General features: G+C 45.6%; 1 protein-coding gene across 8 annotated transcripts in view; it reads right to left on the reverse strand.

Annotated features, from left to right (window-relative positions):
* TNIK (TRAF2 and NCK interacting kinase) overlaps window positions 1-14,671 on the reverse strand; it is a 380,205-nt gene that overhangs the window by 66,115 nt on the left and 299,419 nt on the right. For 6 of the 8 annotated variants that reach the window (XM_027583487.2, XM_027583486.2, XM_027583489.2 and 3 more), the window contains 3 exons: window positions 4,329-4,439; window positions 3,357-3,443; window positions 2,118-2,306 (listed from right to left, as the gene is read on the reverse strand). In XM_027583487.2, coding sequence (XP_027439288.1) covers window positions 2,118-2,306; window positions 3,357-3,443; window positions 4,329-4,439 — 387 coding nt within the window. The remainder of the gene's footprint in view (window positions 1-2,117; window positions 2,307-3,356; window positions 3,444-4,328; window positions 4,440-14,671) is intronic. The other 2 variants (XM_027583491.2, XM_027583490.2) reach the window with 1 other exon arrangement.

Below are 14,671 nucleotides of genomic sequence, written 5' to 3' on the forward strand. Positions count from 1 at the left end.
GGGAGTGCTCCAGGCTTTTCCCCCTTTTCTGGTACATTTGTGCATGAGGGAGCTGCACAGGGGAAAGAAGGAATTCTGGGATGCTCTGCAAAGAATCATGGTCTTCTCCAATGAGCTCTGTAGGTGTCCCTCTCCTAAACTCATGCTCGGGGCTGGGAACATGGAGGGCCATGTAGTCATGCATCAAGAAGAGGTCATTTAGCGATGCAGCACTTCTTAGAGGCGTTGAGGTACTTGGAAGGATGCATACATTCATGCCCCTCCTGCCCCCAGGTCCACAGGAGTCTCTAAGGCCCGCCTTACTTGCAGTGATGGACAACTTGGGGCTTGTCACTTTGAAGATGTTGGGAGAGGACACACAAATGACCTTAGATCCTAACTTTTGAGTTGGACTACATCCTTGGGAGTGAGATCGCCTTGGGGATCTCACTGTGGTCCTTGAGGCTTCCCGAGCCTTCAGTTGTTCTTCAAGACCAACTTTAATAGGACAAGCGGGTCCACCTTTCTGCCATGAGTGATGCTCCAGCAGGAGTCTTGATCTGGAATCATTAATTTCTGCAGGTGCTCCTGGCATTAGCTTAGCGGAGCCTAGTTTTTCAGCCTTCTGAACACCTGCCACGATCAGGAGCTGTGAGTGTGGCTTAGCTGAGGGTTTCAACTTGGCAGGGCTAGAAAATGGTTTAGCAGTGGAGGAAGGCGGCACGTCTCTGCCAGCCAGGACGCATGTCAGCTGCTGTCTAACAGCAGAGTGATTCTGCTTAGTTGGAAGAACAGGTGGGTTATTAAAGGGTCGGTGCTGTACCTGGGAGTAGGATCACAGAACTGAGTTATTGATCTAAGAGAAAGAGGCGGCTGTTACAGACATAGGTAAATACAAGTCATCTTTATAGACTCTAAAGGAAAGTGATCAAAAACATTCTTTACGTGAAATCAAACGATTTTATCTACAGATTCAGTTTTTTAAGTTTTAAGAGAAAAAAAAGTTTGATTTTTGTAAAAACAGCACATGATCATTAGAAAAGATTTAAACAATATATAAGAATACAAAAAAAGTTTAAAGAAAATACACCACAGTTTCTACTGCCCTTAAGCAATCATCATTAATATTAGGGCAACATCATTTCAAGCATTTTCTATACATACATAAAAGAGAATAAAAAATATAAAAAGACAGAAACATTTTTGTAAAAATAGGACCTTATGTAAGAAATCTAGTTCTGGTAAGACTGTAGTCTAGATAACTTGAAATGAGCTCTAGCTATAAATACCTGAAGATAGAAGAACAAAATACAAAATAACACCAACATCCTCTTAAATGAGTAGCTCTGCTCACAAGAAAATAAAGGAAATCTCTGGGTGCCGCAAACAATGACAGAACAGAAAACCAGGCTGCTATGCACATGAGCTGACACAGTGACTCTTGGGAGGATGGTTAATCTTGGCTGATCTTGTTTCCTTGCTTTGCCCGTTTGGTTATCACCTTTTTTTCCTACCATCCAAATAGTTTTTAATTAGACTTTTAAAACAGCTCACCACAAAGCCCAGTTCTTGAAAAGCCGTCCTCACTCTAGTAGTTGAATTGCAAAAGAACTACAAATGACCTCTGATCCCAGAAGTGGTCACCACAACCACAGGTCTGGGACCAACCGTGTGTCCATGTGTACCATGACAACAGGGTGTCAGTGACAGTGCTAATGATCACTTTCAGGGTCCAGGTACAGACAGGAAAGGATTCAACCTAAAATTCCCTGAGTCTTTATTAAATCACATTCTTTCAGGGGAAAGTCACTAAAAATCCTCATGCCACAAACCCACTCGGACACCTAAGGGAAAAATGATTTTTCTACTTCCTGCTATTACTTACAAAAATCCCCTATATCCATGAAGATAAAAAAAAAAATCCCTGAAAAACAAAAATCACTAATGGATTAAGATGCGTTGCCAATTCTCTATGCAAATAACAATTATGGCTCTTCCAAAAGTAAAGCATGCACTTCTTATGATGAATTATTTTCCAATTGTGTAGCACTAGTTGAATTCTCTGCTTCTCTTGGGTGAACTCACCAGAGTAACCAGCCTGGCCAACAGGACATGGTTACACTCGTTAGTGCACTTACCTCCTTGGCCCATGCTGGTTTCTCGCTAGGACTCATCCCTTCTTTGTAATGGTACAGTGGCTTCTTCTCCACAGGCCTCTGCTCCTGTCGTTGATGCTGGAGAGACACCAAGTAGTCTCTCTCTTGCTTTAGCTGTCTCTGTAGTCTTTCTGCTTGTCTCTGTTCTTCCAATTGTTTGCGCTTATATTCCTATCCGGACCAGAAAAGAGAAGCAAAGAAAAGGCCAAATCACCATATGGAAACCACTGGCCAGCACTGGAGAAGCATGCAATTCAGCCAAAAGAGATGATAACAAGAAAAGCCAACAGAACCACAGAAGGATGTCAGGGCGTGCCACGGGGCCGGGGCTTAGCGTTTCCCGAAAACACTACTGCTTTAATGGCAATCCCTATAGAACACCACCCCTTGCAAGGTGACTTGTCCCTGACTGGGGACCAAGGAAGTAGCAAAAATGAGGACATCTGGATGGTCAGCGCATAACCCCTGTAAGGAGCCATCCACTTCCCGGTTTGGTAATTAAACCACTCAGACATGTCCACTTAAGTACAAAACTAAATAAGTAGCTACAGATATTCTCAAATCATCTTTTGTTTCACAAAACTTGGACCAACAAAGGCCATTAGCAAGCGTATGCACAGGCTAAAAAATATCACAGAAGTTCAGTTAAAAAAAATGTATCAAAACAGCTCATTTGGAGAGCAGGGCGATAATAATAAAAAAGTACTTCAATAAGAAGCCGTGTGAGCAAGCAGGGAACACAAAATGTTCCCATTGTAAGGGTAAAGCTAATAGTCTACAAATGAAATATGACTGCAGAGCTGAGTGGGTTCTTACAGAAGAGGTGCATTTTGCTGTGATTGTATTCCAGCATGTTGCAAATGACCTTAAAAATTACTCTGCAATAAACACAGTGGGTCTCGAAAACAGCCTGAACTTGTAACAAGCCTGGATTCAGGCTCAAGTTTCACAAAGAGAAGGAATTACTAAAGAATGCATGATAAGGGTCTCCAATGTATTAAGATGGCCAACTAGGCCAGGAAGTGTATTGGGTTTCCAGGAGACTTTTGAGGTCCACGAGGTTTGGAGGGCACCCCCTTGTGGACTGGCATGTTAGGCGGACACACACTGTGACGCACACGTGCGCGCGCGCACACACACACACACACACACACGCACGGACACGCGCGCGAGCGCGTGATGGACACAGAGCAGGTGGCTGGCCCTCGGCTTTCCCATTACCAGAAGTAGAGCTTGTTCATGCAGTAGCTGCTGCTGCAAGATCTCTAACTGTCTCTGCTCCTCCTCTAACTGTCGCCTGATGTACTCCTGGAGAGGTAAGCAGCAGAGCATTCAGAGGAACACAAAGAGAGAAAGAGAGAGAAAAAGAACCGGTAATTTCTTTTAGATGACAAGAGCTGCCAAGTAAAGTGTGGAAGGAAGGAGGGGAAAAAAAAAAAACAACCCAGACACCTCCTCACCAAACAGGAAAAGAACCGAAGCAAAAGCATTTCAATGCAGTCAAAAGCACAAGTCCTGAACCTGCAACAGCCGACTGAGGGGGCTCAGTGCTTTGCTGTGACTGTTCAGTTTTAATAAACCCAGCTACATTTTCAAGCTTTTCATTGCAGGTTCCCTCTTTATGGGCGCCACCTCCCCCCCCCCCCCGGAATTAACAATGCTATCAAGTTCCAAGGCTCCTGTGCAGGCGGCAGGAATAAAATAATTGTGGAATGCCCGCAGGCGCGGTCTTTGTAAGGGACCCACCCTGCAGAGCGCCACTGTGCTGTCAGATGGTGGTTCTAACAAAGACAGAGGACCCTGCATCTGTGGCTCAGGCATGGAGACCAGAGATGGCATGAGCAGAAAAGCCCTTCTGAAGCGATGAAAGAGGACCATGTGGCTCATTTATCATGCTTTGGCACTACCTTCAAAGTATATACCCAGGGTGGGGAGAACCCAAAGATCAAGGTTATGTCGGGGGACTTGGGCCCGGGTAGGAAGCGCGGCTCAACGTAACGAGGGGGCATTGCCAAGGCTGTGCGTTTGACTTCTTGAATAGGTGAGAATAGCAGCTTGAGAAAGAGTAAAAACCTGCTTAAACTGAGCAGTCCTAAGAGAAGGTGACCCACACCCCAGGGACGGACGGACGGATGGACGGCTGGCGCTGGAGCTCCCACTGGGGCCATCTGTGGGCTCCGGGCCCTGCCGTACCTGCTCATGCTCCGCGCGCCGCCTCTCCTCCTCCCGGCGCATCTGCTCTTCATAGTGCCGGCGCTGCTCTCTCTCCTGCTGCTTCCGCAGCTCCTTCTCTCGCCTTTGTTGCTGTGGGGCCACAAGCAGACAACCATGAGGGACACGGGCCTGGGGCGGAGCTGTGGGGAAAGCAGCAGCGAGAGCTGCCGATTCGCAGACGTGTGCCCTTCTCCATAGTTGCCTACGTACCCAAAGGCTCTTTCTGTCCTGTGCTCTTGGGGGGGACTTGCTGGTGAGGATGGGGGGACAGAGAGCAATTCACTGTCATGCAAATACCCTGCCATTTCCCATGCAAGTAGACTCCCCAGCTTTACTCCTCCCATTTCCTGTTAAGTGCATTCTCCCTATTGGCGGACAGTGGTACTAATGACATATCATCAAACTGTTTATATCAGAGTCTATGGGTTTTAAAACATTTCCAATGCTCATGTCATTCAGTCTTTTCGACACCACCTAGGGCAAACATTTCATAGAGAAGAGAAAGCAAAATCCATTGAAATGAAGCGACATATTTAAGGCCATACAGTAATTAGTGGCCGAGAGTACAACAGAATTCATTGACTCTGACGCTGTCCATTACCCTACCTGATACATCACGCCGCCTTTCTTTATTTTCTGGAGTAGTCACTTGTGAGTGTCAATTTCAACTTCTCATTCAAGTAAGACCCTTAAACTCATCATCCTTAGCTCATACAATCACCATGCCCCCAACAGTGGAGAGTGTGGTCAGCACCTTTCATACTTTATCTTATTTAATCTTCACAAAAATCTGCTGATGCAGTTATTCTTATTATCCCCATCTTATATGAGAAAACTAAAGCACAGGGAGATTAAGCAATTGTCAAAGGTCATCTTCATGTTCAAGGTCATGCCCCAGTAAGTGGTGGAACTCGATTTCAAAGCTAGGCAATGCAACTCCACAGTCTGAATTCAGTCATTACAGAAGATGAAGAAGCACCAGGAGTGATAGGAAGATCACAAATTAATCCAGCTCTTTATTATGCTCTCAGAAAAGGAGATCATCTTAGGAATAATGACAGGAGCCAATGTTTCTCAATGGGACAGTATCGTTCCCCAATCCCTGGAGCATTTGGAATGTGCAGGGGCATGGCGGAGTTTTTCTGGTGGTCTCTGAGACTAGAGGCCTTGACTGGCACTTAGTATGAGGAGCCAGGGATGCTGAACATAGCATTATGCTCAGGACCGTCACACATCACAAAGTGTTTTCCTATACCACAGGCTGTTAGCGCTTCTTTCGAGAAGTGCCGCAGCCTTTGGTGTCGGCGCCCTGTGCTGGCATTAGGATTTCTTCTTCCTCAAATATGAGGTTTGGGGGAACCCATCAGGGGGGGTCCATTCCCCTTTAACATTCTCAACAGCAGTTCACTGCCTGGCTGAGATACTATGAGTTATCCAAAACAGCATGGATTGTGACCAGATCACACTGAAAGAGCTTTCTAGGACAAAAGCTCTCTGTCACAGCCCCAGCTAAACCAAGCAGACATTCAAACCTCCAAAGAACCCACAAACAAGGAGGCCTTCCCAATGTGGCTCCCGCTTGCAATCCACTGGTCCTGCTGTCTTCCAATGACCACTGAGGCTTGGAGATAAGCTACAGTTTTTTGAGTCTCAATATCTATCCCTTCTAGATCAACAATTATTTGTCCTCCTTAGATTGCAGGCAACAGAAAGCCACTGGAGGACTTTCTGCAGTCAAGTGCCATGACCAGACTTGCATTTTCAAGGGGCCTCCTGACAGCCACGGGAGGGGGCAAGACTGGAAGCCGAAGTGCAGGGCTAGGCCATTCTAGGGGTGCAGGCAGAAAATGACAGGGCACCGATGAGTGAAGCAGAGGCAGTGGGAGAGTCCATGTTCATCACCGCTGCTGAGAATGGAGGCGCAGCCAAAAGGAAGACAGACTAAAAGCTATCCAGATTTCCAGCTCTTCTAATGGGACTGGAGTGGACGCCAACTTAGAAGTAGAAGTTAGAATTAAGCCAAAATCAAACAGGCAGGATTTGGGAACTATGGGGCTTGTGAGGGTGAGTGAAGTTCCTGGCCGAGGGGCAGAGCAGATGGTTTGAAACAGAGGAGGAAAAGCAGGTTTAGGGAAAGGAATGGGGGGTATATTGGAGGATAGGGATGGTCAAGCTCCAGATGTGTAATTATTTATTTTATAGAAAAATAGTACAGGAAGATGCGAGTAGAAAACATTTTCAGAGGAACTGACTGAATAATTTGGATTACAGACCCAAAACAGAGATCTTTCCAACACTCAACCCAAGTGAATCAATGCTAGCACAGAGGATAAAATAATTATGTTATAGATCTGGCTCCTGGCAGGAACTAGCCCTACTTTAACTAACATTTCAAGTTTTTTTTACTCTCACCATTGGTCTCTTTCCTCACCAAAAAAATAATAAGAATAATAATCAAGGCTTTTGAAGTTTTAGCTGATTTTTATGTGAAGGATTTGTACATCTTCAACCCCTTTGCCGGGAATCAATACTGTTTTCTAATTACATGCCACTTAGGTCCTTGGGCAAGGTGTACACAGTATTGATTTCAACTCAGGAGGGTCTGTAGTTTCTGAGAAAGACACTCAGAAGTGACTAATAATTAATAATGATCTCACTCAGATCAGCTGCCGCTAACGCATGGAGGCATCTGCCAGGGCTTTGGCTCCTGTGGTGAGGTTGGAAAAATAAATCACTTCCCCAACATTCTGAGGGCACCTTGCCAATTTCCAGCTGCTGGGTTTCAATGTCAATGTCTTTCCTGGAAAAATCTTTGCTCTCTTTCCTCCTGGTCGTGGAACTGTTTGAGGGGACATACCAAAACCTGTCCGAGAAAGACCAAGTCCCCGACCTCAAGCAGACACCTCTACAAAGCTCTGACGACTCTTGCTAGAAGTAGCTCGTTGAGGTAAGGCCTGTGCTTGATTCCCACTGGACCCGCAGCCCCCCATGTGGGGCTGGGAACCTGGCAGGGACACAGAAGATTTTTTTGAACTGAACCAAGTAAGAAACTCGGGGCAAAAGAAGACAACACGATATCTTACATTTCTTTGGAAACATTTTCTGTCTTCTCAATCCTTAGAGTTTATATCACCCTGTGCCTTAAATTATGGTTATCTGAGTATGTCTTCCCTACTCTACAATCTAGGTTGAAAGCTATTTGTGGGCAGGGTCTCTGTTCCACTCCACTTTTTCTCTCCCACTCAATCCCAGTAAATCCCTGATACCATTGATATTTGTTGCACTCAATACGGTCAACTGGGTAGCAAGAAAAGAGGAGAAAAGTTGGCAGGGCCTCAGACCACCCCTCCACCCTTCTATGACTTTTTCAGACAGCCCTTCTGGGCCTGAGTGTTCTTTTATGCTGAACATAGACAAGGCTTGAGAGTATTTTTCTAACCAGAGAGCCACCAATGACTGGCATTGGCATGGCACCTATTTGCCATCTTAAAGAAAGAGGGAAAATAAAATAAGGGAATAAGAATGTAAGCATTTCTAAATTTCATTTAAATTATGCATGCAGATGACAGTGGTCCTGTTGTCAAAAAGGAATGGCTTAAACCAACTATTTCTAAAACTTCTGGCCGATGCCCCACCTTTACCGAACTGCCTAGAAGTATGTTTTCATCTACATCTTCTTCACAAGTTGTATCACTTAAAATTAGATATTCAATGGGTTCTTATAAGTTTCTTAAATTTTTTTCCTGGTTGGGGGATGATAGGTAATACCCACTCTCAAAATTTTCCAGGCCTTGCTCTATTGAAGCAGGTCACTGGGATCTTCTTGCCCCTCTGTCTTCTGTGGATGTTCCCAAAGAATAATTTTGTTTAGGGCAGTTTTGGTTCTCCCCTTGGGTGTTCCCCTGAGGCTACCTCTAAGTGGAGGCCGTGTGGCTGTACTTCAAGTATGTGAATTGGTTAGTTTATCCAAATGAAAAAAACCTGTTCCCTTGCGCAGGGGACCCTCAAACGTTATATGTTTCTCCCAAGTTGATGATGCAGAATTTTGGCTCTTCAAATTCTTGCAGAATATCACCTTAACTCTTAAGTATTCAATTCTTCTTAAAGTTGTACCAAATAATCCTCATGGCTGATTGTCACAAAAGCCATGGTGTTGCTCTTTCTTTCCATGTTCCTTTTAGATGAAGTTTAACCAGCAGAAAAGTGTTAGCTCCACCAGGGTGCTCTGGCTCTTGCAGAAGTGACTGATGAACTGTCAGGCCATACGTTGCCCTTTACAATGTTATCCGGACAGCTGAATAGAGCCAAGCACTGTGTTTGTGGGAGGAACATCACCGCACACATTATTCACCGCATTACTCAACCACTACTAGGCAAGTGCACAGGCTCCCAGTTATCTCAGAATGCTTGCCTGAGTAACAAAGTTACTTGTATCCAATGGACAACATGAATCTCAAACCATTCGAGTTTGCCTCTTTTCTAAGTTGCTGGGGCCCTCAGAGTCAGACTGGTGGCCCCGTTCAGGCACCTGCGCCGGGCACCGTGTTATGCAGGCATTCTGTGAACTGACCCTACCCTGGCTTTGTCTTGTTTTCCTCTTCTGCTTTATAGTCCCTTCTTCTTAATTTTCTCTCTTCTTCAATTTTTAGTTGCTATATTAATCTTTGTAAGCCACCTTATGTCCTCTTTTTGGAACAAAGTAAAATCACAAAGAAGTGTATACACAAACAAATGAACAAAGAAATCTTGGCTCTCCACAGATTTTGAAACCCCAAAACCACCCTTGGAAAGATCAAAATGAGATAAACAAGAAATTGTTGGCTTGTAATTTGATTCTTTGTTTAAGAAGGTGGCACCTCTGTTGGTGTCACCTGAGCAAGTGGTTCAAGTTGTTTTTACAGCTGTGGGGGTCCATTTGCTCTGACCCCGCCATGCCCTCTCACTGAAGGGCTAAGTGACCCATGTAGAGCTGGCTGGGACCGAAAGGGAAACAACAGTCTCCTTTCTGATCTAAACGATCATACCATGCACCCGAGCCAATGTGGCTAAATGCAGCTTACCCATCATTCAAGGATATAGAATCTTTTGGGGAAAAAAAGCACAGGAATATAATCTGTATGTACAGCAATTATTTTTACCTAAAAAAGTACTGCATCATAGATTATTCTAATTAGAGCCTCACATCAGCTCTGTCAGGTAAGCAACACAAATGTCATTTTCTTTATTTTCCTTTCCAGACTCCCGAGAAGATTCATTGCCTTGTCAATGGCCGCATGCTAGGTTAAGGGAAAATCATGAAATGAATACAAGTCATCATATCGGGCATTGACTGTGGGGGTCAGGTATTTGCTTGGCTATTTACATGCTTCAACTCATTTAATCTCAAAATATGACTCCATACTTTATATTATTATTCCCATTTTACAGATAAGCAAATTGCAGCTTGAGAAGTAAACTGTTCCATGTCACTCAGCTGGAAAACGGTGGAGCTTGGAATCAAGCCCAGGTCGGTGTGACTCCATGCTCTTTCCACTCCATGTCCTACCACTTCCCAGCTCCTGGAAACTGCAAGAGTATTCCAGCAATTTGAGATGTAAGAGTTCAGAGCGTGCAGGGAGTAAGAGACGAGCAAAAGATACCTCGTCTATCCTACCACCGTTAGCATTTCCTTCAATATCCTTAAGAAATTCCGGAGAGGATACTTGGCTGCTTTTTCTACTCACCGAATGTTCAAATTGAATTTGAATCTTATTCCCATGACATCCTGGTAGATTTGGGACTCTGGGTCTATCTTTTATATACATTACATTTCCCAACATACAGACTCAGAGATAACACTTACGTTTGAGAATTAATATCCTGTAGCTGCAGCAACATATCACTGGGAGAGGAGGGGGAAGTAAGAGAGGCTCCAGGGCTTGGAGAAAGAACACTGGACTGGAAATCGTAAGACCAGGTGCTGGTCCTACTCTGCCACCAAAACCAACATTTAGACCACAGTCTCAATAACTATTTGTTTAACAGATGAGAGAATGTTACATGACCTCGAATGAGTCACCTTAACCCAACCTTCAGCCCGGGAGCAGATTAGGTGATCTCACAAGCCTGTTCATCTGAGTCTAAGCAAGGGTGTGCTGGCAAAAACCTAACCAACAATTCAGAATGAGAAGTGAAACAGAGCAGAAATCTGCTTTGCTCTTGGACAGCTCCACTTGCTTTTCAATCTGAGTGACCTCCCGGAAATGGTGAGGGGAGCGCCGTGACTGCGGAAGACCGAAGTCGGCCTCCAGGAAACAGGCCAGCAGCTGCACGGGATCCAGTTGGGCTCCTTGGCAAGTACCTCAAACCATCCCCTCCACGAAGAAGCTCTCTGTTCAAAGACACTCGGAATGAAAGGACTCAGTGTGGTCTTTTGAATCGACCGCACAGCACACATGCCTCTCACTTAAATAGGACTGTTCTGTACAAGCTTTACAGCAGCTGTGAGGAGAGGCGTGCAAGCCTTCGGGCCTTCCGTTCACCCATTTTAACATTTGCTCATGTTTCAGTTTCGGAAAGACCGTGGCAAACCAACCACTTGCAGGGCAAGGGCGCGATTCCCTGCAACTCACACCAGGATTCCAAACAAACACCAGGGGGTCCCTCTTCTGATGCCAGGCACCTCCCCGAGCCCTTCCCTCCTATTAGCTCACAAATTCTCCCCACAGCCCTGTGGGGCATGCACGGCTGTCACCACCCCCATTTGACAGATGAGGAAACCGTGGCACACACACATCGGTATCTTGCCCAAGTTCACTCACTAAGTGCAAAGCCAAGGACGATACTCTCTGTCTGGCTCTCGAAAGCCGCCTCTATGGATTCGAAAGCAGCTGGTTGAGACATCTACATTTAAAAAGTGAAAGATGTTGTCTTAGGCTTTTTCAAGTGGCCATTTCCCCTTCTTTTCATCTCACTTTTCAGAGAACTAGTGAGAAAGCTCAACAGACCAGATAGGCCTCATTCTTCACACTTACTTTATACTTCTGAAGTTTAACCATCCAACCTACCCATTCAGAGATTTCCTGGAAAATTAACTGCCTAAGTGAAGCTCTTCCCTGGGGCTCCCAGGCCAACTTTTGATCAGTAGGCAGCCCTATGGCTAAGCATTGTCTGAGTACCGTGTGCGAAGCCGCTTTTCATGCAAGTAGCACAAGGAAAGAAAGTTCTAACCAGACTGAGCTAAGAGAAGGCTTAATGAAGAATTCTGGGGCGCCTGGGTGGCTCAGTTGGTTAAGCGACTGCCTTCAGCTCGGGTCATGATCCTGGAGTCCCGGGATCGAGTCCCGCATCGGGCTCCCTGCTCAGCGGGGAGTCTGCTTCTCCCTCTGACCCTCCCCCCTCTCATGCTCTCTCTATCTCATTCTCTCTCTCAAATAAATAAATAAATCTTTAAAAAAAAAAAAGAATTCTGGTCCTGCTTCTACAGGAGTGATCAAGCTCCTGATTATCTCTGGGCTGCAGTTTTACCCCGGGAGAGAGGCTTCTGGGGTTTTCCAGGGTATATAGGGAAGCCAGAATGACATCCTGAGCACCTATGACTTTGTAGGTTAGTGAAAAAGTCAAGGGCAGTTGTAACTCCAAATTCCTTCTCCCATCATTTGGAAGACTCTCAGATGGGGTCCTCAATAGGAGACTTAATAGGAGACTCTCAGATGGGGTCCTATGAAAACAAGCCCGTTATGGGCCCATTTATTAACACAATGTCCCGCATCTGAGATGGTACTGAAGATACTAAATTGTATTATACACAGAAAGGCTGACAGAAGAACATAGCTGAGGAAGAACATTCTCATTGCCACAAACATTTCTGGACCTGATGTGGAAGGTGATTTAAGTTTCCTTTGCCATAACTTGTGTTAATGCAAGAATATCGCAAGGACTTGAATCGTTAATAGGAGACATTTTCTAACATTAGCTGCTGCTCAAATACAGAATATGCTTCCTCAAGCCTCTAAGCATATAAGCAGAGATTATATGTGAAACAGGTTAAGTGACTATCTGAGGACCATTGTCAAAGGAATTCCTGCTTTGAGAGAAGAATTTGCTTAGATCACTTTTGAGGTCCCTTATGTTCCCCAGCCTCTATGATTCTACACAACTGCTCACTGAAGAAAACAAGAGGGGAAATGAAGACAACTCAATCTAAAAGTCACGTGAAATAATACTTTCTGTGAAAATATTGTTGCCAAAGTTCTATGGTTAGGGACAACCAAGAATATTGTCGGCAAAACACAGAGATGCAGACCAGATGTAGTAAAAGAGGTTCCACAAAGACTCTAGATACTGGAAGGCAGGCCTGTAATGCCCATTCCGTGCTGTCACTGAACAGCCAACCCCACCATCCATCTAAGAGGCTCTAGATCCACTGAGGGGCAGGAACTGCCCAACACTGCCCTTTTTCTAGTATGACATGCTCTAATATGAAATACTAGCATATCTTTCCCATTCCTCGGCAATATAGGAAGGGGTCTGGGAAAAGGGATTTCTAATAGTAGTAACATTTGAAGCTGCCATACAGGCACTTCAGCCCACCTTCTTCACCCTCCCAGAGAACCCGACCCATCACAGGCCAGGTGACCAAGCAGCATGGTGGGTCTGTCAGAACAAGGAGCCCTTCTGGGATGCACTGAAGAGCAGTGTCATGGACAGCTATGCAGACCCCATGGCCTCCTGAGGCACCAGCGTGACTTACATGTGCGTGTGACCACAGACCACTGTCAGAGGCCCGTGGGCAGGCCCCGCCTGGGACCACGGGCATCCAGTTTGCCAGCCTGGCTCCCAGCTGTTTCCTAATTTCGGTTCAGTTATTGAAATAAAAGAACAAAAGCTCAGCTAGCAAGCGTTCAGTCTTCATGCTGGTGCTAAACGACATTCGGGGATAAAGGGCTGCTCAGTCTCCCCACCGGCAGCTACTCCCAAGACACATTAGGATGCCTGCAGCTAATGACTAAGTGAATTAAAGGCCATTTCTCAGCAGTGCCAATGAATTTATACCCCAGGCCCTGAATGGGGGAGTTATTCTTGTTCATGGTGCTTTCTTCCGGCCAAGGGCCGGGGAGCATGGTCCAGTGGGTGGGAACGCAGCCCAGGTGAAAAGTCACCCTGACGTCCCTGTCTCCTGCTTCTGCACGTTGAGCTTGCTTATGCCGCCTTCAACTTCGAGTGCCCCAAAAAGATGACTCAGGGGAGCAACTGCAACGCAGATCATGGGGTACAAAGATTTTTTTCCCTTCCTGTGCAACTCTCTTCTTGAACTGATTTAGGAACCTATTCAGGGAATGTTCTAAGTGCTTTCTGTGTATTAACTCATTTCATCCCTGAAACTGTCACTATCCCCTTTCATAAACAGGCCACCCGAGGCAGAAAGAAGCCATGTCTCACCCAAGATCACCAAGGCGGCAAATGGCAGAGCCGGATTCAAACCCCAGCGGTTTATTACCGTAGCTCTGACTGTCTTGCCTCTACCTTCTCAGTGAAAGGGCTCACTCCTAAGGCACAGTGTCCCGGAGGCCCAGAAGCTTACTCTTGAGACAGGACAAGATCTCTATCTTCTAATGGGTTTTGTTTAGGTGCTGGTAGGACCTAAGATTTGATGCAGCTCCTTGGTGGCAAGGATGGGATTGTAATGACACGGTGTTGGAAATGACGGCAAGGACTACTGATAAGAGAATACATACATCCCAGAGCAGAGTGTCTCCAGCGGAAGGTCCCATGTAGTATGTTGGTAAGGTAAGGCTTACCTTACCTTAGGCTAGTAAGACACTTGCCCGGGCAGCAGCTCTTGATCCTCCTACATGAGCTACATCGGGAATGATGGAGAGCGGGCTGCCTCCCTGGGCCCGCAACGCCAGGACTGCTGGCTAAGTCACCAGAGGACCAATACCCTAGCAAGACACCATGAGAGGGGTGTGCTCAGAAAAGAACCCTCAAAAAGGGAGGGAAAAGTCCATGTATTACAGTAAACAGAGAAGGTGCATTAGAGAATTAAGGAAGGCAAACAATGGGAAATGCCATCTCTATAGAAAACCCTAACAACCACTTTGAAATCATCTGTTCCAAAATAACCATAAAACTTTCACCTAAGTATGCCAACCATTCTTGTGTCAACATTGTGTCAAGCCTTCTGTATTCATGATTTCCTTTATTTCTCACAACAATCCTGCAGTGTAAGTAGTCTGTTGATTGCATGTATCAAGAAGCTAAGGTTCAGAGAGGGTAAGTAATTTGCTCAAGGCCACACAGCTTGAACTACACCTTGGTTTCTGCAGCTTCCAAGCTGGCAT

The sequence above is a fragment of the Zalophus californianus genome, chromosome 1, assembly GCF_009762305.2.
Source record: "Zalophus californianus isolate mZalCal1 chromosome 1, mZalCal1.pri.v2, whole genome shotgun sequence".
NCBI lineage: Eukaryota > Metazoa > Chordata > Mammalia > Carnivora > Otariidae > Zalophus > Zalophus californianus.